General features: G+C 43.2%; 1 protein-coding gene across 5 annotated transcripts in view; it reads right to left on the bottom strand.

The window, feature by feature from the left end:
- SCN8A (sodium voltage-gated channel alpha subunit 8) overlaps positions 1-26,189 on the bottom strand; it is a 122,567-nt gene that overhangs the window by 3,943 nt on the left and 92,435 nt on the right. For 4 of the 5 annotated variants that reach the window (XM_066584357.1, XM_066584355.1, XM_066584354.1 and 1 more), the window contains exons 21-25: positions 17,829-18,113; positions 16,133-16,186; positions 14,812-14,949; positions 13,873-13,977; positions 966-1,236 (exon numbers count right to left, since the gene is read on the bottom strand). In XM_066584357.1, the coding sequence (XP_066440454.1) occupies positions 966-1,236; positions 13,873-13,977; positions 14,812-14,949; positions 16,133-16,186; positions 17,829-18,113 (853 nt within the window). Of the gene's footprint in view, positions 1-965; positions 1,237-13,872; positions 13,978-14,811; positions 14,950-16,125; positions 16,187-17,828; positions 18,114-26,189 lie in introns of all 5 variants that reach the window. The other variant, XM_066584353.1, reaches the window with a different exon arrangement.

Below are 26,189 nucleotides of genomic sequence, written 5' to 3'. Positions count from 1 at the left end.
TTTATGCCCCATTTATTCCCAGTCCATTACTAGGTTAGTGCCAGGAAGGCTTTCTAGATTAAACCTCATTTAAAAGAGTACTCGCACTTCTAGGCCTTCTTCACACGGGTGACATGGCATCGCCGCACTGCTGGTCCGTGTGATATCGCTGCGTTTTCTTGTGGCGATACTGCGATTATGTAGCGTTATAAAGTTGCAAGTGGTGCTACAACGTCGGATGGAGAATGAATGCCCCAAAGTGAAAGTGCAATTACTCTTTAAAAGTGCAACCATCACGAAGATATCGCCTTTTTCATGCGCTGGGTGCTGTATGGAAGGGAGTTGCAAACTTGCGATGGGCATTCTTGCAGCTCAAAAAAACACTTGGCTTTCTATATTCAGACGTCTGAAGCCCCATCCCTTGCCTAATAATTAATGTCTACTGCTTCTAGACGTTAATCATTAGGCAAAGGGACTGCAGAGGACTAAGCAGAGAGAGCCAGGACCAGTACAGGCTGCAACATCTCTTCTCAGCACCTACCTATTTAATGACAGGCTTAGGCCTCGGTCACATGAGCATGAACAGGCGCGTGAAAAGAGGGCTTCTAAAAGAACCAATGAGTTCCTATAGAAGGGTTCACATAAATGATTTTTAGACAAGCAAAGTATTCGAACCAGCCAAAGATAGGACATGCGAGTGCAACTCGCATCTAAGGTCTGTGGTGCACGCAAAGATAGGACCTGACCTATCTTTGGAGCGTGCTTTCCATAGACTCTTATGGGAGATGGAAAACACGCACCACGCACCTCCGATTGTGAACGGGCTACTTCAAATAGCTGGATTTCACCCGTTCACACGATCTTTTCCACAAGTGAAGGGTGATCTTTTTGTGCGCCTATTCATGCACGAAAAAAACGCTCGTCTGACCGAGGCCTCATTGTAAAAAAAATACATTAAAAAGTATGCTAAATATATGAATACTTACCAACGATAGACAGAATCACAACAACAAAGTCAAAAATGTTCCATCCAATGGTGAAGTAGTAATGCCGCAAGGCACACAGTTTCAATACACACTCCGTGGTAAAAAAGCAAATGAAAACTAAATTAACCCAGTACAGGATATTCTCTGTATATTTGCTCTGATCATCTGTTTCCACCATCATGGTGACCATGTTGAGACAAATGAGTATCATGATCAATATATCAAATGCTTGTTGTGTGATCAAATCAAAGATGGCACCTTGGAATTTATTCTGTAGGAGAGAGAAATAGCAAATAGTTAAAAAGGTATTATGTATGTAACACTCATTGTCCTAAAAAATGCATCCCCTAGACGGATTTGTCAGAATGAATTAAACTTTCTCTGTTGACTGTAACATTAATATAAGGGATTATAATAAAGGATAATTTATTGCAGGAAACCGAACACTTAAAGGGATACTCTAGTACCCTGTTGTACCACCTCTCAGTTGGATACAAGATGTGATACAGGTGGGTATGGAGGCTCTTGTACCCTGTTGTACTGCCTCTAGCTTGTATACAAGATGTGATACGGGTGGGCATGGAGGCTCTAGTCCCCTATTGTACTGCCTCTAGCTTGGATACAAGATGTGATTCGGGCGGGCCCGAAAGCTCTAGTACCCTGTTACACCACCTCTCACTTGGATACAAGATGTGATACGGGCAGGCATGGAGGCTCTAGTACCCTGTTGTACCGCCTCTAGCTTGGATACAAAATGTGATATGGACGGGCGTGGAGGCTCTAGTACCCTATTGTAGTGCCTCTAGCTTGGATACAAGATGTGATATGACCAGGCATGGAGGCTCTAGTACCCTGTTGTACCACCTCTAGCTTGGATATAAGATGTGGTACAGGTGGGCATGGAGGCTCTAGTACCCTGTTGTACCACCTATAGCTCGGATGAGAGATGTGCTATAGGCAGACAGAGACTCTAGTACCCTGTTGGGCTGCCTCTAGCTTGGATACAAGATGTGATGCGGCCGGGCATGGAGGAACACAATTCTGTATGGTATCCTGCGGCATATCAGTTCACATTTGCTGTAACTGAGCCCCTAGGATCATGCAAACTCATAGGCTGTCAAAGTTGGCATCTCAGTTAGTCATACACATATTTTATTGGCGATAAATCTGGCAAGTGGGCAGGCCAAAAAAGTGCGGCAATGTTGTGGAGACATTCCTGTGAGGCCCTTGCTGTATGTCTCCAAGAGGCATTATTCTGATGGAAAATGCCTCTTGGAAGCCCTGACATGAGAGGAACACATGTGGTTTCAACATATCACTGAGCTGTCATTGTCCATCGTACCATTACTAGGGGCGACTGACTGTCGTATGCGATGGCCCCCAGACCATCACACCAGTTGTGGGGGCAGTGAGGCACTCCACAGCAAAAGCAGGAATAAGGCACTCATCCCGAGGTCTAGAGACACGAACATGGCCGTCGGCAGAGACAAACAAAACAGTTGGAGGTGCTTGTGATTGTCGGAAGATCAGATAATCCGCTCTATTGGTGGTCTTTCGAGGACGTCATAAGCCCAAACACCTTGTGTAGTTGCCCTCACACATCCACTGGTCCCAACGCCTGGACAGAATGGCTCAGGTGGTGGGCAATTTGTCGATGCGACCATCCAGCTTCTGCAATCCAATAATGTGCCCACCCTCAAACTCTGTTAACTGAGTTAAATCTCTTCTCTACATCGTAGAGACATGTCTAGTGGTCAACAAGCTGTACACAAGCGGAAAAAGATGTCCTCTGTACACTGAGCCTTATATACCAAGGGTGAAACCATTTTAAGGCCCTTAGGTGACAAGACTGTTCATCTAATCATGCCACAACTCTAATCATTTGCATATCTGCCTGAAATGTAACTGCATGCCAGGTTTTGCAGCAAAACAGCAACTCCACAATTCCTAGGTGCTTCATTTTTTTTTTAAATACCAAAATAAGTCACTTTCCATTTAATGTCAAACATTTATACTTAAGTCCCCCTGTCTACAGGCGTTGCGAAGTCCCACAGCGAATATCCGCCGCGGAAGCCACCACCCGGGAGCAGGAGCAGGCAGACAAATCGCCATGATTCTCCGCTTGTGGACACGGGGCCGGCGCTTTCCATAGCAATCGCCGGCGAAATCGCGTCCGTGGACAGGGGGCCTAAAATGTAATTGTTTTTTAATTTTTTTCTAATAAACAGAATAAGTAATTATAAGCATTTTTGCTATATGTTTAATCCAAACATTTTATTGTAATCTTAACATTTTTACTAGAAAACCTCTGTTAGGAGGTGGTGGTGCGCGGCCTGGCCGGATTGGTGTCGCCTGCTGTGGCTGGCGTCCAGGTTGGTGTGGGGCGTGGGGTCCGCGGCGCTGCTGGGCAGGGCCTCGGCGGCCGGGCTCGGAGTTCCCCTGGTAGGAGGCGCAGCCGTAGGAGGGCCGCACTTTATGCATTGCCGGCCGGCACGTCACTGGGCTCTGCCCCGACCTAGGCGGGGCCTTGGGTATATAGCTCCGCAGACTCTGTCAGCCATTGCCAGTTTTTGCATTTGTTCTCCAGCTAACACCCGCTCAGGTTTCTCTTTCCAGCCTGCTGACCCAGTTTGCTCTGACCTGGATCTTGCCTTTTCCTTGTTAGTTCTTTGTTGGTTACTTGACGCTCTTAGTCCTCTTGTTATTGGGTATATTCTGTCGTTCTGGTTAGTTGGTAACTCCTGTCCCTGTTCCTGGGATCCCTTCAGTGCTGTGTAGGGATCGCCGCCTAGTTGTCGCCCTGGGGTTTAGCCCAGGGGGGCAAGTAGGTAGGGACAGGGGAGAGGGTTGATTGTAGGGACTTTCAGTCTTTCGTTCCTAACCAGCCCTGACAGAAACACTGCCCATACAAAGATTCAGGGCTGAAGGTGAACCCCGAGTATCTGTGCAATATGGAGGCTGTTACAGCAGTTATAAATCAGGTCCAGAATTTGACTGTGGTGGTACAGGACTTGTCAGCTCATCTCTCGCACCAGGAACAGGCAGTGGCCGGGACTCCAGCAATGGTATCACGGGGGCCCATACCTATCTGTGAACCCAAGGTGACTTTACCTGACTTCTTTTCTGGTGACCGTAAGGCCTTTTTTGCATTCTGTGAGGGATGTGGACTATATTTTAGTTTGCGCCCACATTCCTCTGGGTCAGAACATCAGAGGGTTGGAATTGTGATTTCCAGACTAAGAGGGGACCCACAGAATTGGGCTTTTTTATTACCATCAGATTCCCCTTCTCGTCACTTGGTGGATGCCTTTTTCTCAGCCTTAGGTTAGATATACGATGAGCCTGATCGTGCAGATTATCCAGTTTCTAAGTTATTGAGCCTGCATCAGGGTAAGAGGCCAGCCGATGAGTTTTGTTCACAATTCCGACACCCGGGAGCAGGAGCAGGCAGACAAATCGCCATGATTTTCCGCTCATGGACATGATTTACCACCGACGAAATCAGGTTATGCGATAAGAGGACGGCCGAGGAGTTTTGTTCACAGTTCCGACAGTTTTGTGTAGATTTAGGGTGGAATGATCGGGCCTTAAAAGACCTTTTTTTGATCGGGCTCTCTGGGTCGATAAAGGACTTGCTGTTAGGTCACCCGGAGCCTAAGACGTTAGAGACGGCAATGACGTTAGCAGTACGGGCTGACCGGTGTCTGAGGGCTAGAAGGGTCACTAGATCAGAAAATCACACTTCGGCCTGTAAAGTTTAGCAACCCAGTTCCTCCGGCAACCAGATTGAGAAGATGGAACTAGGATACATGGCAGCACTGAAGCGCTGGGGTTTCCGAGAAAGAAACAGGTTGTGCTTCTACTGCGGGGACCCTGGACATCTTGTCGCCACCTGTGACCTGGGACGGCAGCAGAAAAACTTCTGCTCCTAGGCCATCTCTGGAAGGATCGTCTAGGAGCTCAGCTACTTCCAGGTTGCTTCTCCCTTGTTCCATTCTGTTGGGTTCCTGCCTCATTTCGGGTCACGCTTTTGTCGACTCAGGGGCGGCAGTTAATTTTGTGAATTTTGAGTTTGTCAAGTCAATAGCTTCCGAGTTGCGAGATTTAAATCCCAATTTACTGGTCTCCGGTATTGATGCTACCCCAGTGGCTGCGGGTTTGATAAAGAAGGTTACACCGGAACTAAGGTTCTCGTGGGAGCTTTACATTCAGAGATCTGTACATTTTTGGTTATGGAAGGCCTATCTGTTGATATCGTGCTGCGGTTACCGTGGTTGCAACTACATAACCCCGTTATTGATTGGGCCACTTCCGAGTTGATACAGTCGGGTACGGGATGCAAGGACCATTTGACAACTGCCCAGTTGCATTCCTCTGGTTGTGAGGTGGCTGGCCTACCTAAGTATTTAGAAGAATTCGCAGATGTATTTTCCAAACAGCTTTCAGAAGCTTTACCCCCTCACAGGGAGTGGGATTGCAAGATTAATCTCCTTCCTGGAAGTAAGATCCCAAAGGGGGGTATTTATAATGTTACGGTGCCCGAACGTGAGGCTATAAAGGAGTATGTAACTGAGAGCTTGGCCAAGGGCCTTATACGCCATTCTGAGTCTGCTGGGGCCGGTCTGTTCTTCGTGAAGAAGAAGGATGATAGTCTCAGGCCTTGTATTGATTATAGAGCGTTAAATATGATTACCATAAAGAATCAATACTCGCTTCCACTGATCCCTGATTTACTCAATCAAGTTGTGGGGTCTAGATGGTTCTCCCAGCTGGATCTGAGGGGAGCCTACAACCTGGTTTGAATCCGTGAAGGGGATGAATGGAAGGCCTATGTAATACTCCGTTCGGACATTTTGAATGTTTAGTAATGCCGTTTGGATTATGCAATGCTCTGGACGTTTCCGAGGGCTTCATGAACGCCATTTTTCACTATATATCTGGATTCTTCATGGTGGTATATTTGGATGACATATTAATTTTCTCTCCCAATTGGGAATCTCATGTGCGGCATTTACATGTTGTTCTTTCGCGTCTTCGAGACAATACATTGTTTGCCAAATTGGAGAAATGTCAGTTCGGGGTGCAGAAGGTGTCGTTTTTGGGCTATGTGATAACTCCTTCCACCATACAGATGGATTCCGATAAGGTTCGGGCCATAACTGAATGGTGCCAGCCGACCAGTCTAAAGGTACTGCAGTGCTTTTTTGAGTTCGCAAATTTTCACCGTAAGTTTATCAGGAACTTTTCTGTGGTGGCCAAACCATTGACGGATCTAACCAAGAAGGGCGCTGATTTAGTTAACTCGTCTCCTGAGGCAATAGAGGCTTTTGAATGTTTAAAAAAGGCATTCTCGTCAGCCCCTGTATTGGTACAACCTGATCTTAACTTGCTTTTTGTGGTGGAGGTAGACTCTTCCGAACATAGTGTGGGGGCAGTTTTGGCTTCTTTTCTAGGAAGTTCGGTCTGGCAGAGAGAAACTATGATATTGGCAATAGAGAATTATTGGCTATTAAATGGGCATTTGAGGAGTGGAGACATTTTCTGGAAGGGGCTAAGCATCAAGTTACAGTATTTACGGATCATAAAACTTTGGCATACTTAGTCTGCCAAACGTCTAAATGCGCGACAAGCCCAGTGGGCTTTGTTCTTTTCATGCTTTAATTTCATCGTTACAAATATTCCGGGTTCTAAAAATGTTAGAGCTGATGCCTTATCACGTAGTTTTGGAGCCCCTGAGCGTGAGGATTCCCACTCTGAGGGGATCTTGTCGCCTTGGATTGTGGTGGCGGCCTTGACGGCAGACGTATCAAATCAGATTTTGGCGGCTTAGGCTGATGCCCTGGTTTTTCCTCCTGAAGGGAAGCTTTTTGTACCCAGTGTCTGGCGGTTGCAGATACTGGAGGAGGTCCATACATCAGTCTTAGCGGGGCACCTGGTAATCCGTAGTACGTTAGAATTATGCAGACGTTTGTACTGGTGGCCGCGGATGGCCTGGGATGTCAGGAGTTTTGTGGAAGCCTGTACCATCTACGCTCGTGGAAAGAGTGTTAGGAGCACCCTAAGGGGCCTATAATGCCACTGCCTGTTCCATCTAGACCATGGTCGCACTTATCTATGGATTTTATTACCGATTTGCCCGTTTCTCAAGGGTATTCGGTAATATGGGTGGTAGTTGACCGTTTTTCTAAGATGACTCAGTTTGTTCCATTGAAGAAGTTACCGTCGATTCCTGAATTGTCATCTATTTTTATTAAGGAAGTTGTACGGTTGCATGGCATTCCCGATTATGTAGTGTCTGATCGGGGGGTACAATTTGTGGTTCGCTTTTGGCGTGCATTCTGTAAGAACTTGGGAGTGGGGTTGTCATTCTCCATGGTCTTTCACCCATTAACTAATGGGCAGACGAAACGCATGAACCAAGAACTTATTCAGTATCTCAGGCTCTATGTGAGCGATCGGCAACAGCAGTGGGCAGAATTTTGGGCGTTGGCAGAATTTGACATTAACCCCTTAACGACCAGCCCATAGTGTTTTTACGTCCTCCCGAAGTGGGCTCTATTCTCTGAGGACGTAAAAACATGCTTCCTGCAGAGAATAGTGCCCCTCGGGCTGTGGACGTGACAGCTCCATGCTGTCGGTGTCCGCAGGTAGCTGACAGCATGGAGCTGTCATCCCGGGCTGTTCGGAGCCCCCCCCCGGCATTGCGATCGGCGCTATGCAATGGATAGCGCCGATCGCAAAAAAAGTAAATAAAAGTACATAAAAGTTAAAGATTCAGCTGCTCTGATGGATCGGATCCATCGGAGCAGCTGAAATTACTCACCGAGGTCTGGCACGCTGCTTCCCGCTCTCCTGCCACTCCGGGGCCCGAAGCCGGTCTTCTGCGCATGCGCGCCAGGCGGCATTACGTCAGCCGCATGCGCAGAAGGCCCGGCGGCGCGGGAGATTTAAAATCTCCTGGCTCCCGGCTCCTGTAGGTAGCCGGGAGGCAGGAGATGTCAGCGGGGACTGCGGTGAGCGGTCCCCGGTACCGCGATCGCCGTTATCCAATGGTTAGCGGCGATCGCGAAAAAGTAAAAAAAAAGTTTTAAAAAAGTCAGTTTCACCTCCCCTCATGGATCGGATCCATGAGGGGAGGTGAAAATACTCACCCCCAGTCCTCAGCGGTGTCCCGATGTCCGGGGACCCGAATCCCCGTCTGCGCATGCGCGCCCGATGATTGACATCGGGCGCGTGAACAGACGGGCTCGAGCCCCGGGAAATTTAAAATCCCTCTGCTCCTGGCTGCCATGTGTAGCTAGGAGCAGAGAGATTATACCGGGGACATGATCACTGTCATCCAATGGATGACAGTGATCATGTAAAGTGAAAAAAAAGTGTAAAAAAGTTAAAAAAAAAAAAAAGTAAAAAAAAGTTTTTAAAAGTTTAAAAAGCGTACGTTTCATCTCCCCTCATGGATCATATCCGTGAGGGAGGATGAAAGTACGTACCTAAGGCCCCCAGATTTATCCGCGGACCTTACCACAGCTTCTGCACACGCGTCCGTCGCCAAAATGGCGGGCGCATGCGCAAAAGCTGTGGATTGCCAGGATAATTTAAATTCTCCCTGCTCCTGGCTACAAAACGTAGCCAAGAGCATGGAGATTTAATGGGGGTCCGCGGTGAGCGGTTCCTGGTCACGTGTTCGCCATTATCCAATAATGGTGATCACGTAAAAGTAAAAAAAAAAATTTGAAGTTTCATCTCCCCTCACTGATGCGATCGGTGAGAGGAGATGAATCTTTTTACCGGAGGCCTGCGTATTTGAATCCCGACGCGATCTTCCTCCGTGGACCTTCCCGAATTCTGCACATGCGATTGCCGGCAAAAAGCCGGACACATGCGCAGGAGTCAGGGAGCCCAGGAAATTTAAAATCTCCTTGCTCCCAGCGACCAACGGTCACCGAGAGCCTGGAGCAGTGACAGGTGGCCTTGTTGAGCGGTCCCCGGTCACGTGATAAAAAGGTAGCGATCTACCTTAGGCCGGTCTCACATGACCGGATAGGAATGACGGATTCCGCATGCGTCTGATCCGCGGTAATACGCAGATCAATCGCATTGGATTACACAATTCCGCTCACATTAGCGGGTCAGAATTGCGTAATCCACTCGCAGAAAAGAGAACGCAGCAGGTTCTATTTTACTGCGGATATCGGCAACATAGAGCCCATTGTGCTCCATGGTCGCGGATATACCCGCAGCCCATATGCAACTACATTGTATACGGGCTGCGGGTACCCGCGTCATCGCTAAGCGACGGTGCGGAAAATACAAACAAAGGTGTACTGTGCATGACCGCCTGTGTGAGTACGCAGTTATGCGCAGTACATTACGCAGCCGTACGCAGGGTCACAGCCGGGCTCACAGATGGGATCCGCTGTGGGCCTCCGCAAGCGGATTCCGCCTGCACCCGCGTGAGCCCGGCGTTATTCAGACCGCTACCTGTGATACGTATTTTACAAGAAGCCCCGGGAACGCTCGCTTTCCTGCAGTTCCAGGAGCACCTTGTTGAGCGCCTTCTGTGTGAGACCGCCGCACCTCATCAAGCTTACGGAGACTCACGGAACGCCACTTTTTACACCCCATACCCGCCACTGAGGTCATGAAATACCCCCAAAAAGCATGAGAGGAGGGGGGGGGGGATACCCGGTTTTATTGCCCCATGGGCCCATTCCAACCAGCCTCCGTAATTACCCCTGTCTTCGGAAATACTACACAGTTCACATTTTTACTTTTATCTAAGATTTGCGAACGCCAAAAAGGGCGTGGAGGGGGGGGGGGGGAATTTTTAGGGAGTCAATCTTTATTCTGTACAAATAAGCAATGGGGCCTGGAATTTATTCAGTTGTGCCCTAAAATCCAACAGGTGTTCCGTCCTTTATAGGCCTTGCCATGCGTCCTGTAAGTAGATTAGGGCCACAATGGGTATGTTTCTGAACTCGGGACAAACGGGGGTATCCATTTTGGGGTGAACGTCTTCATTCCTATGTGCACTGTACAAAAAAACTGTTTTTAAATTGAAAAAATTGCCAAAAAAATTGAAAATCGTAACTTTTTCCTTCTGCTTTGCTTAGATTCATTCAAATACTGTGGGGTCAAAATACGCAGTACACCCCTAGATGAATTCGTTAAGGGGTCTAGTTTTCAAAATGGGGTCATTTGAGGGGGTTCTTTATAGTTTTGGCCGCTCAATGGCTCTATAAGTGGGCAATGGGGCCTGAAATTTATTCAGTGGTACCCTGAAATCCAACGGGTATTCCTTTCATTGTAGGCCTAGCCATGGGTCCTGTAAGTCTATTAGGGCCACAATGGGTATGTTTCTGAACACGGGACAAACAGGGGTATCCATTTTGGGGTGAAAGCCTTCATTTATATGTGTGCTGTACAAAAAAAACTGTTTTTAAATTGACACAATAGCCCAAAAAATGAAAATCCTATTTTTTTCCTTTTGCTTTGCTTAAATTTATTCAAAAACTGTGGGGTCAAAATATGCAGTACATCCCTAGATAAATTCGTTAAGGGGTCTAGTTTTCAAAATGGGGTCATTTGTGGGGGTTCTATATGGTTTTGGGCGCTCAAGAACTCTACAAGTGGGCAATGGGGCCTAAAAGGACTTCAAGCAAAATCTATGTTCTGAAAGCCACCGATTACTCCTTTTATTTTGGGCCCCGTTGTGCATGCGGACATAAGATTAGGGCCACAATGGGTATATTTCTGAAAACAGCACAAACAGGGGTATCCATTTTGGGGTGTAAGTCTTCCTTCATATGTGTGCTGTACAAAAAAAGCTGTTTTTAAAATGACAGAATTGCCAAAAAAACAAAAATCCAAATTTTTTCCTTTTGCTTTGCTTGAATTTATTCAAAAACTGTGGGGTCAAAATGCGCAGTACACCCCTAGATAAATTCCTTAAGGAGTCTAGTTTTCAAAATGGGGTCATTTGTGGGGGTTCTCTATGGTTTTGGCGCTCAAGACCTCTACAAGTGGGCAATGGGGCCTAAAAGGACTTCAAGCAAAATTTGTGTTCCAAAAGCCACCGGTCGCTCCTTTCATTTTGGGCTCCGTTGTGTATCCAGACATAAGATTAGGGCCACAATGGGTATGTCTCTGAACACGGGACAAACAGGGGTATCCATTTTTGGGTGCAAGTCTTCCTTCATATGTGTGCTGTACAAAAAAAGCTGTTTTTAAAATGACAGAATTGCCGAAAAAACGAAAATCACAATTTTTTCCTTTTGCTTGGTTTGAATTCATTCAAAAACTGTGGGGTCAAAATATGCAGTACACCCCTAGATAAATTCCTTAAGGGGTCTAGTTTTCAAAATGGGGTCATTTGTGGGGGTTTTCTATGGTTTTGGGCGCTCAAGAACTCTACATGTGTGCTATGGGGCCTAAAAGGACTTCAAGCAAAATTTCTGTTTTGAAAGACACTGACTACTCCTTTCATTTTGGGCCCCGTTGTGGACTCAGATATAACAATAGGGCCACAATGGGTATATTTCTGAACACGGGAGAAATAGGGGTATCCATTTTGGGGTGTAAATCCTGATTTTCATGTAAACTATAGGAAAAAAATATGTCTTTAAAATGACAGATTTGCAAAAATATGAAATTTTACTTTTTCTCCTCTAAATTGAATTAATTCCTGAAAAAAAACTGTGGGGTCAAAATACTCATGACACCCCTCAGTGAATACATTAAGGGGTGTAGTTTTTAAAATGAGGTCATTTGGGGGGGTATCTATTATTCTGACACTCATGAGCCTTTCCAATCTCGGCTTGGTATAGGAAAACAAAGTGTTCCTCAAAATGCTAAAAAGTAATGTTAAATTTGTACGTCTCCTAAATAGTTTAAAAAAAACGAAAGTTTTTCCAATGTGCGCCCAAAATAAAGTAAACGGGTGGAAATATAAATCTTAGCAAAAATTTCTATATTATGTTTGCACATATTTAAGATATTGCAGTTGGAAATGTGAAAAAATGACGATTTTTTCAAAATTTTCCCAATTTTGGCGCTTTTAATAAATAAACACAATTTCTATCGGTCTATTTTTTCCGCCTAAATGAAGCACAACATGTGGCGAAAAAACAATGTCAGAATCGCTTGGATATGCAAAACCTTTCTGGTGTTTTTCCATGTTAAAGTGACACATGTCAGATTTGCAAAATTTGGCCTGGTCATTAAGGCGCAAACAGGCTTGGTCACTAAGGGGTTAATAACCATTGCAATTCTGCATTTGGTACCTTGCCGTTTTTCTGTAATGTGGGTTATCAGCCCAGATGCTCTTTGGGGGTTTCTTCAGTTTCCGAGAATCCCACAGCTGATGCTAGAATTGCCAAGCTTGAGGAGGTTTGGGGTGAGGTCCAATGGAATTTAGAACAGGCCAGAAGAATGTTAAGGGGTGGTGCCAACAGACGCACCCTCTCGGATTCCTTCTCGTTTGGTCAGTTGGTGTATCTTTCCTCCAAGAATTTGAGGTTGAAGGTCCCCGCAATGAAATTAGACCCCACGTTTTGTGGGACCTTTCCCTGTCACCAGGGTCATCAACACGGTGGCTTTTGAGTTGGCTCTACCAGAGTCATGGAGGATTCATGTTTTTCATAAATCTTTGCTGAAGAAATACGCCCCTCCTGTGGCATATAGCTCCGCAGACTCTGTCAGCCGTTGCCAGTGTTTGCGTTTGTTCTTCAGCTAACACCCGCTCAGGTTTCTCTTTCCAGCCTGCTGACCCAGTTTGCTCTGATCTGGATCTTGCCTTTTCCTTGTTAGTTCTTTGTTGGTTACTTGAAGCTTTTAGTCCTCTTGTTATTGGGTATATTCTGTTGTTCTGCTTAGTTGGTCTCTCCTCTCCCTGTTTCCAGGATCCCTTCAGTGCAGAGTAGGGACCGCCGCCCAGTTGTCGCCCTGGGGTTTAGCCCAGGAAGGCAAGTAGGTAGGGACAGGGGAGAGGGTTTGTTGTAGGGACTTCCAGTCTTCCGTTCCTAACCGGCCCTGACAACCTCCTATTAAACCGTTACTCATCTGTAACGCAGGCACATCCGTTTACATAGAAGAAGATGTGAATAAATGTCTGCATTTATTTTAATAATGTACTGTATATGCAGATTTCCCTCATAGTGTTATACAGACGTCTCCTCTTTATATCGCGCCCACTTCTTGCTATACTTGATGTTCTGTGACAGTGTCAACAGGTTGTGAGCAGCGGGTTCAGCAGGGAATAGGAGCAATGTAAAGAGGAGAAGCTGTCTATAGCACAGGGGGACGTATTCTGTCTATAGCGCCAGGAAACCGAGGCAGGAGCGTTCTAGAAAACAGACGCCAGGAGAATTAGAACACTATGAGGGAAATCAGTGTATAAATTAATAGTCAGCCATTTATTAACAAGCTATGTGAGCTGCTGTGTCTGTACTAGTGATAACAGTACAGACATAGTGAAAAAGGAACTTCTGTATTCCGCTATCTAGCTAGCAGAAGACGGTTTTTCTTAGCAATGGCTTCTTCTAGCTGCATAGCTGAATAGGCAATATTCTAGTAAAATGCACTGAATGAGGCTGACTAAACATACTGCAAAAATGCTTAGAATCACCTATTTTGTACATTAAAGTATCCATTTTTTTAAGTATCAAGGATTATAAAGATTTAAATGTTGTATTGATGGTCCGCATACATTTATAGACGAGTCTAAATGACTTGTAGACATTGCCAATAGAGGAGTAAAATGACTACTTTGCAGGACTACTAGATGCTACTGGCAGTTTCCCAATAAGCTTAGCAGTAAAGTTAAAAGTAAGAAATATTATATTTAAGGAGTAAAAATATTTAATTCCAATGTGAACTCCAATAACGACACAAAGTACAATGGTCTTACCAATGGTCTCGGTATAGGCTTCTGTGGTTTCTTGGAGCCCAATTTTTTCATAGCGTTGTAATATTTTTTCTGTTCCTCTGTCATGAAGATATCCTGACCTCCAAAGTGAAGGAGAAAACACAAAACTGGTTACAATCTCAATAAATATGAAGAAGTGTTTTAATATGTTTATTCGTTCTGGAATATTCCTCTATCTGGCCATGCTGCTAGATTGTAGCTACCATGATACCAGGCTCGGATTATATAGGTAGAGTTGTTCCAGTAACATTGGTGGTTAGATTCTAAAGCTAAATTTGGGGTTTTGACTGTCAGATCAAGACAGAGAATCCATTAGTTGGAGTCCCATCACCAGGAAGCTCCACCATGATAGGAGATTGAAGATTGAAAGACAGGAGAGAATCCCGACTCTTGTTTCAAACTCAGTAGCCTAAACATCGTAAAAGAAGCTTTATGCCAGTGAAATGAGAGACCGTTCCTTTTAGTATCATTGTATGAAGTTTTACTATCAACTGATACATTGTTTGCTATAGACAAGTGTTTCAGTGTAATTGGCCGAAGAGGAGAACATCATTAATTTATAGACAATGAAGGGATCATATATGTGCAGTACAGAAGCTCTCATGCAAGCAAATATGGGAAGGCCTGGAAATTCATGGGCCTAGACTCACCTGGCAGCAGATTGCTCAATAAAACAATATTAATGTCTCCTAAGATTCCATTTAAATACCAAAAAGCTTCTAATTGGGGGCCACTGTTTTCATGGCCTCCTGAGACAGCTGTCTGAATTGCCTACATTATATTGTCTCTGACTACCGCCACATTAACATGCCTTATATAAATAACTACAGCATTTCCTAAACAACCATGTACAATTTTATGAATTCTATGCAGCACTTATAATTACACGGCCAACCAATGAATTCATCCAAAAATACTTATCTTTTTCTTTTGCTGATTAAAGTTGTCAATGATGACACCAATGAATAAATTTAGAGTGAAAAAAGAGCCAAAGATGATAAAAATAACAAAATAAATGTACATATAGATGTTGTCTTCATATTTGGGCTGTTCTGTGACCTAAAATGGAAAATTATTATGTGATTGTAATATAATAAACCAATTTACATGCATAAATATAATAGAGCTGCATTACAACACAAGAATATTTATGGAAGTACTGCAAGTACCCATTACCACCATATGAGGGAGATCATGAATGAAATGGTTTTTCCGCAAACCCACCTCCCTAATTGATTTCAACCTTCAAATTGTGGATGCACTGCGGATCGTCTGCACCTATTGACTTCTATTGAAGTCGTCCACACGAAATCCGCACTGAAATGGAGCACGCTGCGATTTGTTTTTCGCACCAAACGGTCCGCAAATCAAATCTGCATGCTTAAATTCAGTTGCGGGTGCAATTGCTTCCCTATGGGCACTTTGAATTGCAGATCTTCCGCGGGGGTGTATCCTCATCCGTGGACCAATTAAGACACTTCCACTCATTCTGTTCTGTTGTTTTTAATGCACATTTATCACACTATGAGCCTCATTCATCAAGACTATTTAACAGTAAGACTGTTCTTGTTGCCTATAGCAACCAATTAGAACTCAGTATGGGCAACAAGGACAATCTTCATAAAAGAGTCCCTAGGGTTGCTGTCCTTTGTGTGTGTGTGTGGACAAAATGCATGCCTTAAAATTGGTCTCTATATGTCTTATTAAAATATGATTTAAAATCCCATGTAACTTAAGTGGAGGTAATATGACACAGATGTTGCCGGGCAGAAGTGAACAATTTCTGGTGCAACAAGGTTCCATTGGTCAGGGGTTTGAGCCACTCAGCTGCTGTTATCAGCTGGTTGCCAAAATCACCCAGAGCAAGGCAGGAGGTGAAGTGAACACACATTTGGCAGGAAAGTTCTCAGCCAAGCGGGGGTCAAAAGGGCAGCTCATGAGACCTGCACAGGAAATAACTCTCTGATGTGCATATATGCAGGGAGTGGTTTATTGTGAAGGGTCACAAATGTGCAGAAGAGACCTACAAGGAGATCCTGCCATCAACTCTGACTATGTAAGTATGGGGGCGCTCCTAGGTAAAAGATCATTTTTCACGTTTTTTTTTAACATCTGCAGAAAATCTGCATTCGGATCTATACATAATAAATAATCCTAGAGTCACTGGAGGGTATCTTCTGTTACCCTAGTGAATGTTTCTTAGGTCAGGTTTCAATCATTTGCTAATGACAGTACGTCTTACCCTTCTTGAGTCCACTGCAGCATACATAATGTCCATCCAGCCCTTAAATGTAGCCTATGTAAGATAAAAATATTGTAAAATATGCACTTCCCATAATAAAGTCTGACAAACATGGTGAATTTTATAGATAACGCTGCAGTAGAAAAGGTTCTAAACTACTATAGATTACATTTATATCATAATGCATACAAAACATTAAACATAACCCCATTCACGTCACACATACGACTATATACGTACCCCGTGCAGTTAGCACTTATATAGTTGTGCACAGCCTATGCTGTGTATGGAGCGGGCTCGGGAGCCGCATCTTATCCATACACGGCGGATTCACCCACCAGCAACAGCTGCCATCAGAGAGAACTCTGATTACGGCTGGTAACTTTAAATGCTGCTGTCAGTTCTGACAGTCTCCAAAGGGGGACTAACAAATTAAAGTAAAAATGAAGATAAAATATAGATTTTTTTTAATTATTGCCAAAATTTTTTAAATAAAAAAATGGTATCCGTAAGGGACCTTTCTCATGGCACAGACATTTCTGCATTACATTATTATCCCTATGGGTCTTGAATTCCACATTTAAAAACCTGAAAGGCCTAATGCACATGGCAGGCCCGGATTCCGGCAGTGGAATCCTGTACATAATTCAGCCCTGGCCGTAGCCGCTGACCCCACGTACCTGTCTTTTTCTTCTTCAATCTGTACTGCGGATGGTCTGGCCGTCGCGCCGATGCACATACGCAGTACAGATTTCCCAGTGCGATGATGCGGGTCCCACGGCCATTGCGGAATGTCAAGTCCAGAATGGCCACCAGTCGGACGGCTTCCATTGACTTCAATGAAAGTCATCCATGCAAGTCCCCCACGAAAATGCAGCATGCTGCGATTTTTCCTGCCCGAGCGGAAATTGATTGCTGCTTTTGGGCATGAAAAATCACTTTGCCATAGCATGCTATGGAGGGTTATTGCTGTGGAATCCAGGTGCAGACGCCAGCCCCAGATTCTGCAGCAAAAATCCGCCTGTATACGTGAGGCCTGAGTCTTTACTCCGAAGCCGCAAAGTTACATTCTGCAGCAAAAAGGTTTTCTGCTTCTGAATTCGGTACATCTTGTAGCTGTGGATTTCTAACATACGGGAGATGTATTTCTGCAATTAAAGTCCGTGGAATAAATTGTAAGAAAATTCCGCAGGACGTTCCGCAAAACGCATTCTGCACCTAAAAAATTCAACAAAATCCGCACAAATTATCAAAATCTTTATGTGCTCTGAGACCTGCAGAAAATGATGTGAAAGGTCCCTAATGGACCAGTTTATAAAATATCCCATTGTTAATCCTGCATGATCAAATCTATCAGAAGAAAAAATACACAATGGCAGAATTGTGTTTTTTCCCCCACTTTGCCCCACTTAGACATTTTCAAAAATCTTCTATTACATTAAATGGTACCATTGAAAAATACAACTCCTACCGCAAAAAACAAGGTCTCACCTAGATATGTAACCTGAAAAATGTAAAAAAATTATGATTTCTTTTGATCGTGGGAATACCAGAACTGCGGAACATGACCAGGACCCGCGCGCATCAATGGTTCTTCCTCACGAAAGGGTTACACAACTACAGAAATACCACAAGCCTGAATACATGTAGTAACTGCTGTATGAACAGACAATATAGACATATAGATGGCGCTTACTACTTGAAGCAAGGCAAGGTATCCAGCCCCAACGTTGTCAAAGTTGATTTTCACATTTTTCCATCTGACTTCTGTATAGTTTTGGAATATCAAATTCTCACATTCTGACTTGTTGTACACATCCTCTATCAAGAATCTGTCTTCTGCTGTCTCATTGTAACAGTAGTAGTATTTGCCAGCAAACAAGTTGACCCCCATGATACTGAAAATCAGCCAGAATATAAGGCAGACCAGCAATACATTCATAATGGAAGGAATTGCGCCAACCAAAGCGTTGACTACAACCTGTATTGGGAGGAGATAACAACATTGTAGTAAAACAATCTAATATTTTGGTAACATCTCATCTTACATGGGAATGGTTAAAATTTAAAGGCCACCATATTTTATCAGTATGCTGTGCGAATAGACTATAATAATAGGTGAGTCTCCTATAGGCCAATGTAACTATTATAATAAAATATTGCTAAGGCAACGATACACAAGAAGTCGTAAGAAGTTAGTGCCACGTTACTGTTCAAGAAGGCTTTCAATATATTATAGATAAGGCAAACGTAAAACATAAATTTGCTGCAAACATCATAGTGGTCACAGCTGAGGTGGATTGACCTTATGGCATTGTATGACATCTATGTGACTTTGGTGTCAGTGGCCTTTAGAAGGACATTCCCAAATATTGGCAAGACATTCATTAAGACGCAGAAGTGGACAGTGTCCATACAGAGCGCATTGGTGGCTATGCAGGTTATATATGCCTCAGGCAGCTGGCTGAGCATGCATGTAATGCAAGCTCAAGTTGTAAAAAGCCATATTCCCTCCTCTGAATCACAAAGACGTTTTGGATCACACCAAGGTGTTGCAAAAAATATTTCATCAGTTAGATTTTTGTCTACATTTTCTTAATCAAGCACAAGTATTATATAAATCTTAACATATTCAGTATTAAAAGTAGAGTGGAATAATCCATGCAATAACATGGCTGAATTTAAAGAGCAGTCACCATTTACTAACATTTTACAGTCTACACAGAGATACAATGTATCAAACAGTTGAAGAACTTCACAAATACGTTGCTTTGTTTACTTTATGCTGATCCTAAGTTACATCATATTGTTGCAGCCTGTCAGCCGCAATCATGGAGTGGAGCTGGGGTTTCGTCTATACTTCAGCCTGGTCCATGCTACCATGCCTTGGGAGCTGTTGAATGCCTCTTTCCTATCACTGCAGAAGGCCTTTTTGGTATCGCCTGTCGGAACCCCTCTGGGCTTCCTGTCATCGGTCTGGTATGCCTCCGTTTATAATGTCACTGCAGAAGCTTACTTGTTGCCTGTTAGCAATCCTTTAGGTCCAATGTCCACGGACGGACCTGATTTGTGGAATCTATGCGGGTGACCAACAAATCCACAAATCAAGCCACCTATAGGGATAAATGGGCGTCCGCAAGTAAAATAAAGTAAGCAGATTTGATTTGCGGAGCTTTTGGTCCAGAAAATAAAAAAATCGTAGCATGCTCCATTTCATTGCGGATCCTGCACGAACAGCTTCCATTGAAGTCAATAGAAGCCATACGATTCGCGGGCCATTCGTAATGGAATTGAATTTAAACAAAAAAACCTCGACTGCGCATGTGTGGCGGCGCAGCAGCTGGCGCTTCCGCACACATCCGCAGTGAAGAAGAGAGAAGACCCACGGAAGACCCGGACGGGTAAGTAGAAGTCCTGCAGTATCCTCTGCGATGGGCAGGGTCGGACTCCGCTGTGGGCTTCCGCATGTGGAATCAGAACCACCTGTGGTCTCTTTTCCCTACTTCAATTTTCCTGTGGTGTATGTACTGACTGGCTGACATGGAGGTGTTTCTCCTTGCCAGCCAATCACCCATAACTTGTGTGCATTTATTCAGGCCCTGCTCTCACATGAGTGCTGGCTATTCTGCAATGTGCATGCATATTGTATGGACATTTGTCTGGTGTTCTCTATGTTTGGTCTAAGTCCTATCCTGTTTGAGCCATCCATCCAATGGTGTTCGGACACTTGAGTCTAGTCCTGTCTGTTTCCTCCATCTGATGGTGGGCGGATGTCTGATATTTATGACCTACCTGAATCCCCTCCATCTGTTGGTGTGTGGATGCCTGAATCTCCACCATCCATTAGTGTGCGAGTGCCTGAAGTCCCTCTGCCCATTGGTTTGTCTGGAGTAGCTGTGGATTCTTGTCTGTTATGTGCCTTTTCCTAGCCCTGTTTGCACTTCCATCTGCTGTATGTCCTTCTCTATCCTCAATCTAGAGACAAGCTAGGTCCCCTAGGTATGAGCTGTGGGGCCATCCCTGCTTTTAGGCAGGGACTTCCAAACCAATGTTGGCTAGGGATAGCATTCCTATTCCTGTCTTTTAGTGTATCCCTTGATTTGGTGATGTTATACATGTATATATTGGTCCATTAAAACATTCTCACATCATGGTTTGATGCATTGGGGACGCCCGTGTAGGGCACTGTAGTTGCGCCCTGCAGGAATGTAACACATATATTATAACTCTTTCTCATCCACAATTGAATTCACAATTCTGCAGATTAAGGATCTGAAATTTCCCAGTGCCTCACAAAAAGCAAAACCTCATAGCACAGAATATATAACTAGGTGTATCTGTCGACTGGTTCCATCGGCAACCAGCAAAATTGTAAAATGACCTTGTGGTTAAAAAATGCTATCTTCTTCAACCAACTACAACAAATTGGCACCATATAGAGCAATCACCCTTCATCTTCAGTGAGGATGTGCACTACTAAATGGCCACTTCATTAGAGACTCCTGCCCTTTCATAATTGGAGGGTCCCTGAATGGAAGTTAGATATGTGATCCGGAATGCAGCATAAAATTAAGTGAGCAAGTTTTCTGTGGATCAAGTTCAGTGTGAATTCATATTAGAATGGGAAAATGAAGTAATCTGAGACACTTCAAAAGCGGCCTGGTCATCGGTGCTAAACTAGCCAGAGCCAGAATGTTTTCTGTAAAATCTGCCAACATTGTGGAGTTTTCTTGTGCAAAGACGATATGCAAAATATGATGGAAACTACTTGTCAATAAAAAGGGTCAGAGGAGGACGTCAGCATTGTCCTAATCATCAGGAGCAGCACAGTCAACCAAGGTGAAGCCGAATACAATGCTGGTTCTCCAACTAGTTCCTTAGCAAGAATGGGCTAGAACAGCAGACGACCAGTTCGAGTGCGATTCCTGTGTAATATACACAGAAAATGAGTAAAATAGCTCAAAAACTGGATCACTGAGCAGTGGAAATACATCACCAGATCAGATGAATCCAGATTTCTCTTGTACTATGCTGACAAGAGGGGGGGGGGGGGGGGGGTGATAAGCAGCATGAATTGATGAACCTTTCCTTTCAGCCGTTTTAACATGTCAGTACCCCCATCTAATTTGCAGCAGCTTCCTGTCCTCATGGGTCAATATTCCTGCAGAACAATTCCAACACCTACCATAGTAAAGTCTATTCCATGACAAACTGCTGCAGTTCTGACAGCCAACGCGAGTCCAACATGCTATTAGATGGGTGTCTCTAATAAAGTTGCCATTCGATGTACATCAGAATGCATTACTAACACTAACATCACTAATTACAGTGTTTCATCTCCCAGAAGAAATCTCATAGAAATGCTCTGCACTGTTCTCTAAATAGCTTATTTTATTCCCATTTTCTTATTAATGATGTTGATAGATCTTTATAACTGTGACCACAAATCATACCGTCATTTTAATAATTCCACTCTGCATTTAAACACAATCACCATTTATTATGAATCTTTAGAATGCCCAGATTTGTCATCAGTAGAGTGCCACCACAAGAGGGAACATGGCTTTTATGTGACTTTTTGCATTGGCAGTTAGTATATTGCATGCATGTATCATTGCATTAATATCACTTGGAAAACAAACTTAAAGAGACATGGTAGTTCTTTCTGAAAATAAGTTATCATGAAGCTGAGGACACAAAGAACTACAGAACATGTAATGATTCAAAGCTTGCACTTCACATGCTTTCTATCATTAAATGTGCCCACTCCTACTAACCTATATCTAGATACAAGAATAAACAGCTGGTAGAGCAGTTAGGATGTTCACATGAAGCGCGTGTTGTTACATACACTTGTAGTTACTTCTAGAAGTATTGCATCTCAACTTCAACTACAGTAGGCTTACTATTATTAAGAGTGTAAGAAGAAGGTATGGATCCTCAAGGTAAATGCCCATACAGGTAGCCAAACATGTCCTCTGCTATTTCTAGTGTCTTCTTGAGAAGCCTCTTATTTGCACTTAGCCATCATCACTATTTCTATTCTTCTCCCCAATTACAGCAGAGATTGAATAAAATTATATTTTAAGGACATTGTTACTCCTCAAGAAACTTTTTAATGAAATCCACAATGTTATTTCTCATTATATCTCGTTATATCTCATTGTCATTGTCCCCTTCCCCCTCTCCTTGGACATGGTAAACCGATCATCTCTTCCTCTGCAGCAGTCTGTCACTAAATTAGTCATATTCATTGCACTGAATGCCTTTTGATATGTATAGAATGCCCTAGAGTTAATGGCGCTTTAAAACTAAATGCCAGAGCCAGAAAACACTGGGGCACATTTACTAAGCCCTCTTAGACAAGCAGATTCTCGTGCAGCCTGTTTAGACAGGCAGATCGTTGAGAATTGTTCACGTCTCGTGCACTTCTCATTAAGTGAATATGCAACGATAAGTAAAGAAGCCAATACTGGCGGGAACTGAGCGCCGAACGAAAAGTGAACGATTCTGGTTTGGTGTTGGCTAGCGTTTAAACAGAAAGATTATTATTCTCTGTCAGTCGTTTGAACAAATTTTTGAACGATGACTGTTACGCCTAAACGCACCTTAAAGCAGTTCAATCTAAAACAGGCAGTCTTAAAATGCGCCATATTCATCTCAGCTGGATGGTAAATCTGACAAATTTTAAAAACTAGTTTGTGTTTATACTACCTATTAGTTTGCTTAGCTTGTGCAAAAACATTGTGCCCCAATTTTGGTAAAATTTACCACAATTGGGCACAATATTGGCCATTTTCTTTTTCAGAAAAGTCAGAAAAAGTGTTTGAAAATGTCTAAAAACACATAATAAATGTGGTGCAAAGCATGTAGGACAGTTTTCTGGTGCAATTTGCACCAGAAAACGGCAGCGTTTTCAATAGTAAATCTGCCCCGCAGAGTTTTAAAAACTTGAATGGCCAAGACCCACTAAACCCTTTGATCAATATACTAAACCTCAAGAATATAGTGAGTTACAGATGTAGCAATCGTTAACATGACTGATGCATCGTAAGTTCGTAACTCAATTTACAGCATTGTTTAAATTAATGTAATGCATTACCCCTTCAGTGGCAGGTTTATTATTACCATGTCATGCTTCCCTCTCTGACCGTTGGTATTATGACAGGGAAATCTCTGGGGCTTGCTGCGCTGAGTATGCAGTAAAAACCCTGGAAGATTTCAGATGACAGCTCAGTGCTCTGCACATTCCAATACTAGAGCTATCCACGGAAATCTTCCGGGGTTTAACGGCCTAGTCAGTGCAGCAAGCCCCGGAGATTTTCTGGGCATGCCATTAGAGGGGTCAGATTTCAAGTTACTGTTTGCTATATCTCTACATAATTCCTTATTAAAGAGTTATTACAGTCGACACCCCTGACATTCCTGTTTTAATAACTGTCGGGGTTACCATTCCCCTGTCAAGAAGATGCGTCCCTGTACAGTCTGCCCTGATTGGACAGTTGAACAGGGGCATAGCCATGGGGGACATGTTCCCCAGTCGCTGAGTGCTGGGTGGGAGCCACATTGTTCTAGCAATGGTGTTTACATATAAAACCTGGGCTATAAACTCAATACTTGCCTCTGGTAAATAAAGCCCAGCTATTGCTCTGCCAGTGTTAAGGGTAATGGTGGCACAGAGTTGTCAATTTATTCATTCATGTCTATTTCCAAGTCTTTAATTTTTGCCCATGAATGGACATTATATTCAGATGCTGAAAACATTTCCTGACCTACCCCTGCTTTTTGATCCATCGTTCGTTAGGCTCATTACAGCATCAGAGTTGTAAGAAACTTTAAGTATAACTTCAATTACCAGAGAGATAAAACTACTGAACTGTGGAGTTCCCTGACAATAGAAGTGGGGAGAACAATTCTTCAAAAATTAGAATAGAGTTTGGATGTAATATTTTGCTCAACTTATTCAAGGGAACCTGTCATCAAGTATAAGCACCATATAAACTACTTGATGACATCCTTCTATGGGAGGACACTGCAGGAATGGGAGACTGGGCAAGTATGAGACACAGCTCCCCGGCCTGCATGTCACCAAAAATAGAAGTACCATAACTGAGTTTATGGTGCCTATAGTTGATGACAGATTCCATTTAATGAAGTAACATTACAATAAATTGTCAAATGAACGGCCAACTATGAAATACACCAATGGCACAGGTCAACCAGAGAAGGATTTGCTCCTACTGAGTGTCTCTGCTCTGTCTCATAGAGAAGGAATATGGAAATGGCTTGTCTTCATGAGACAACCCAGTTACAGAATGGCATAACTAGCAATTTCTAGTACATGGTTACATTTTACAAAAAAAGGTAATCCAATTTTTACTGTGCATGACTGCTTGGACTTCAGGAGCCTTCAGGCACCATTAGAACATACAAGCATTTTTATTGCTGGATTCTGTCAATAGATGTTTGACAAAGCAAGTCTTATAACTACATTAATTTATAGACATGCCAATAATCCTATAATCCTAATATAATCATTACCCCCACCCCCATCCCCCTCCAGTTTAGGACGAGCTCTGTTCATTCCACTAGAAGGGGAAATTACAGTTTTGGACAAACAGAGCTTGATCTACTTTAGCTCCGGGTCTTTCTGGCCTACCAACATGGTTTTACTGTCATTTTAAAGAACTGGAGCTACAGCTGTCTGAATTGGAGTTGGGAATGCTGAATTTACAGCCGTCAGTTTTCAGTCAGTGTGTGCAGCGCAGAGAGGGAGGGAGAGGGTGGACGAGCAGGCAGCAGAGATCTGTGTTTTTCCTGTCTATCTCCCTTTCTCAGAGCAGGGAGGGACATGAATGTTGCTCATATTATCATTCCCCCCCCCCAATCAATCAATTAGAGAGCATATTTGGTCTCCGATTGTCACATATGGGGTTTTTCCCAGTAAAGGAATAAAATAATATGAGGGCTTGCTCATCTAATCACTATACAGTTTAACTCTGCAGAACACTTTTCCTCTACATAATGGTTTAAATCTTGAAAAGCAAAACACATAATTGGTATCGCCACATCAATAATAACCTGTACTATAAAATATTACATTATTCATCCAGCACAGTAAATTCTGTAAAAAAAAAAGCCAAAATAGACGAAAATCGTATATATCTCAAAATGGTATCAATGAAAACTACAAGTTGTCTCACAAAAAAAACAGGCTGACTGGAAAATAAAAATGCTCTGGTCCTGGAATGTGGTGCCACGCAAAAAGCCTTTTTGTTAAATTAAAAAAAAGTGTTTATATTGTGCAAAAATTTGGAGTTGTCATAATCGTAATGACTTGTAGACTAAAAGGTAACATAATATTTACGCTACACTGGAAATGCCATAAAACCTGTGGTGAAATTTTTTCCAGTGCCCTCAGCAAAAAAAAAATAATAATAAAAGTTCTTCAAAACATTATATGTAACCAGAATTGGTTCCTACAAAAAAAACAGAACTCATCCTGACTGTTGGGGGTTGGAATGGCTCCATACTCAGACTTCATACCCTTCTATGACTGTATTATATTAGTGCAGTGCATGGATTTGCATGATACAATTGTGTCTACTAAGAAACAGTAATGGTTTGCTCCAGAGAATAGGTAGACTTGCAGCAATCAACCAAATATCAAATTTCACCTTAGCAACAGAAAGCTCAGTAAACATGCAGGGTATTAAAGAGAACTAGAAGGAGGTAGCAGCTTAGTTACTAAATCAGTGCGAGACACAAAAATGTAATTATAAATGTGAAATGTCTAATTTTTAACAACTCCTTAGAGATTAGGTTATTTATTATATTCAAAGATGTCATTTGCTCATTCTTTATTGCACAAATTAAAGGAAACGTGTTCAGAAATTGACCTACTGCTTCAATCCAGTTTTTATAATAAACATATTTTTTATATTTTTGTTGATATTTCATATCACTATGTATATTAAAAAAATCCCAACATTTGCAGTTTTTACTCTGCCCACTAAGGGTGACTACCCACTACACTTCCTTTTCACTGCCTATGAGA

This window comes from Eleutherodactylus coqui, chromosome 1 (genome assembly GCF_035609145.1).
Source record: "Eleutherodactylus coqui strain aEleCoq1 chromosome 1, aEleCoq1.hap1, whole genome shotgun sequence".
Lineage (NCBI taxonomy): Eukaryota > Metazoa > Chordata > Amphibia > Anura > Eleutherodactylidae > Eleutherodactylus > Eleutherodactylus coqui.
Note: the sequence above shows the minus strand (reverse complement) of the source record. Positions and strands in the feature narration are given on the sequence as shown.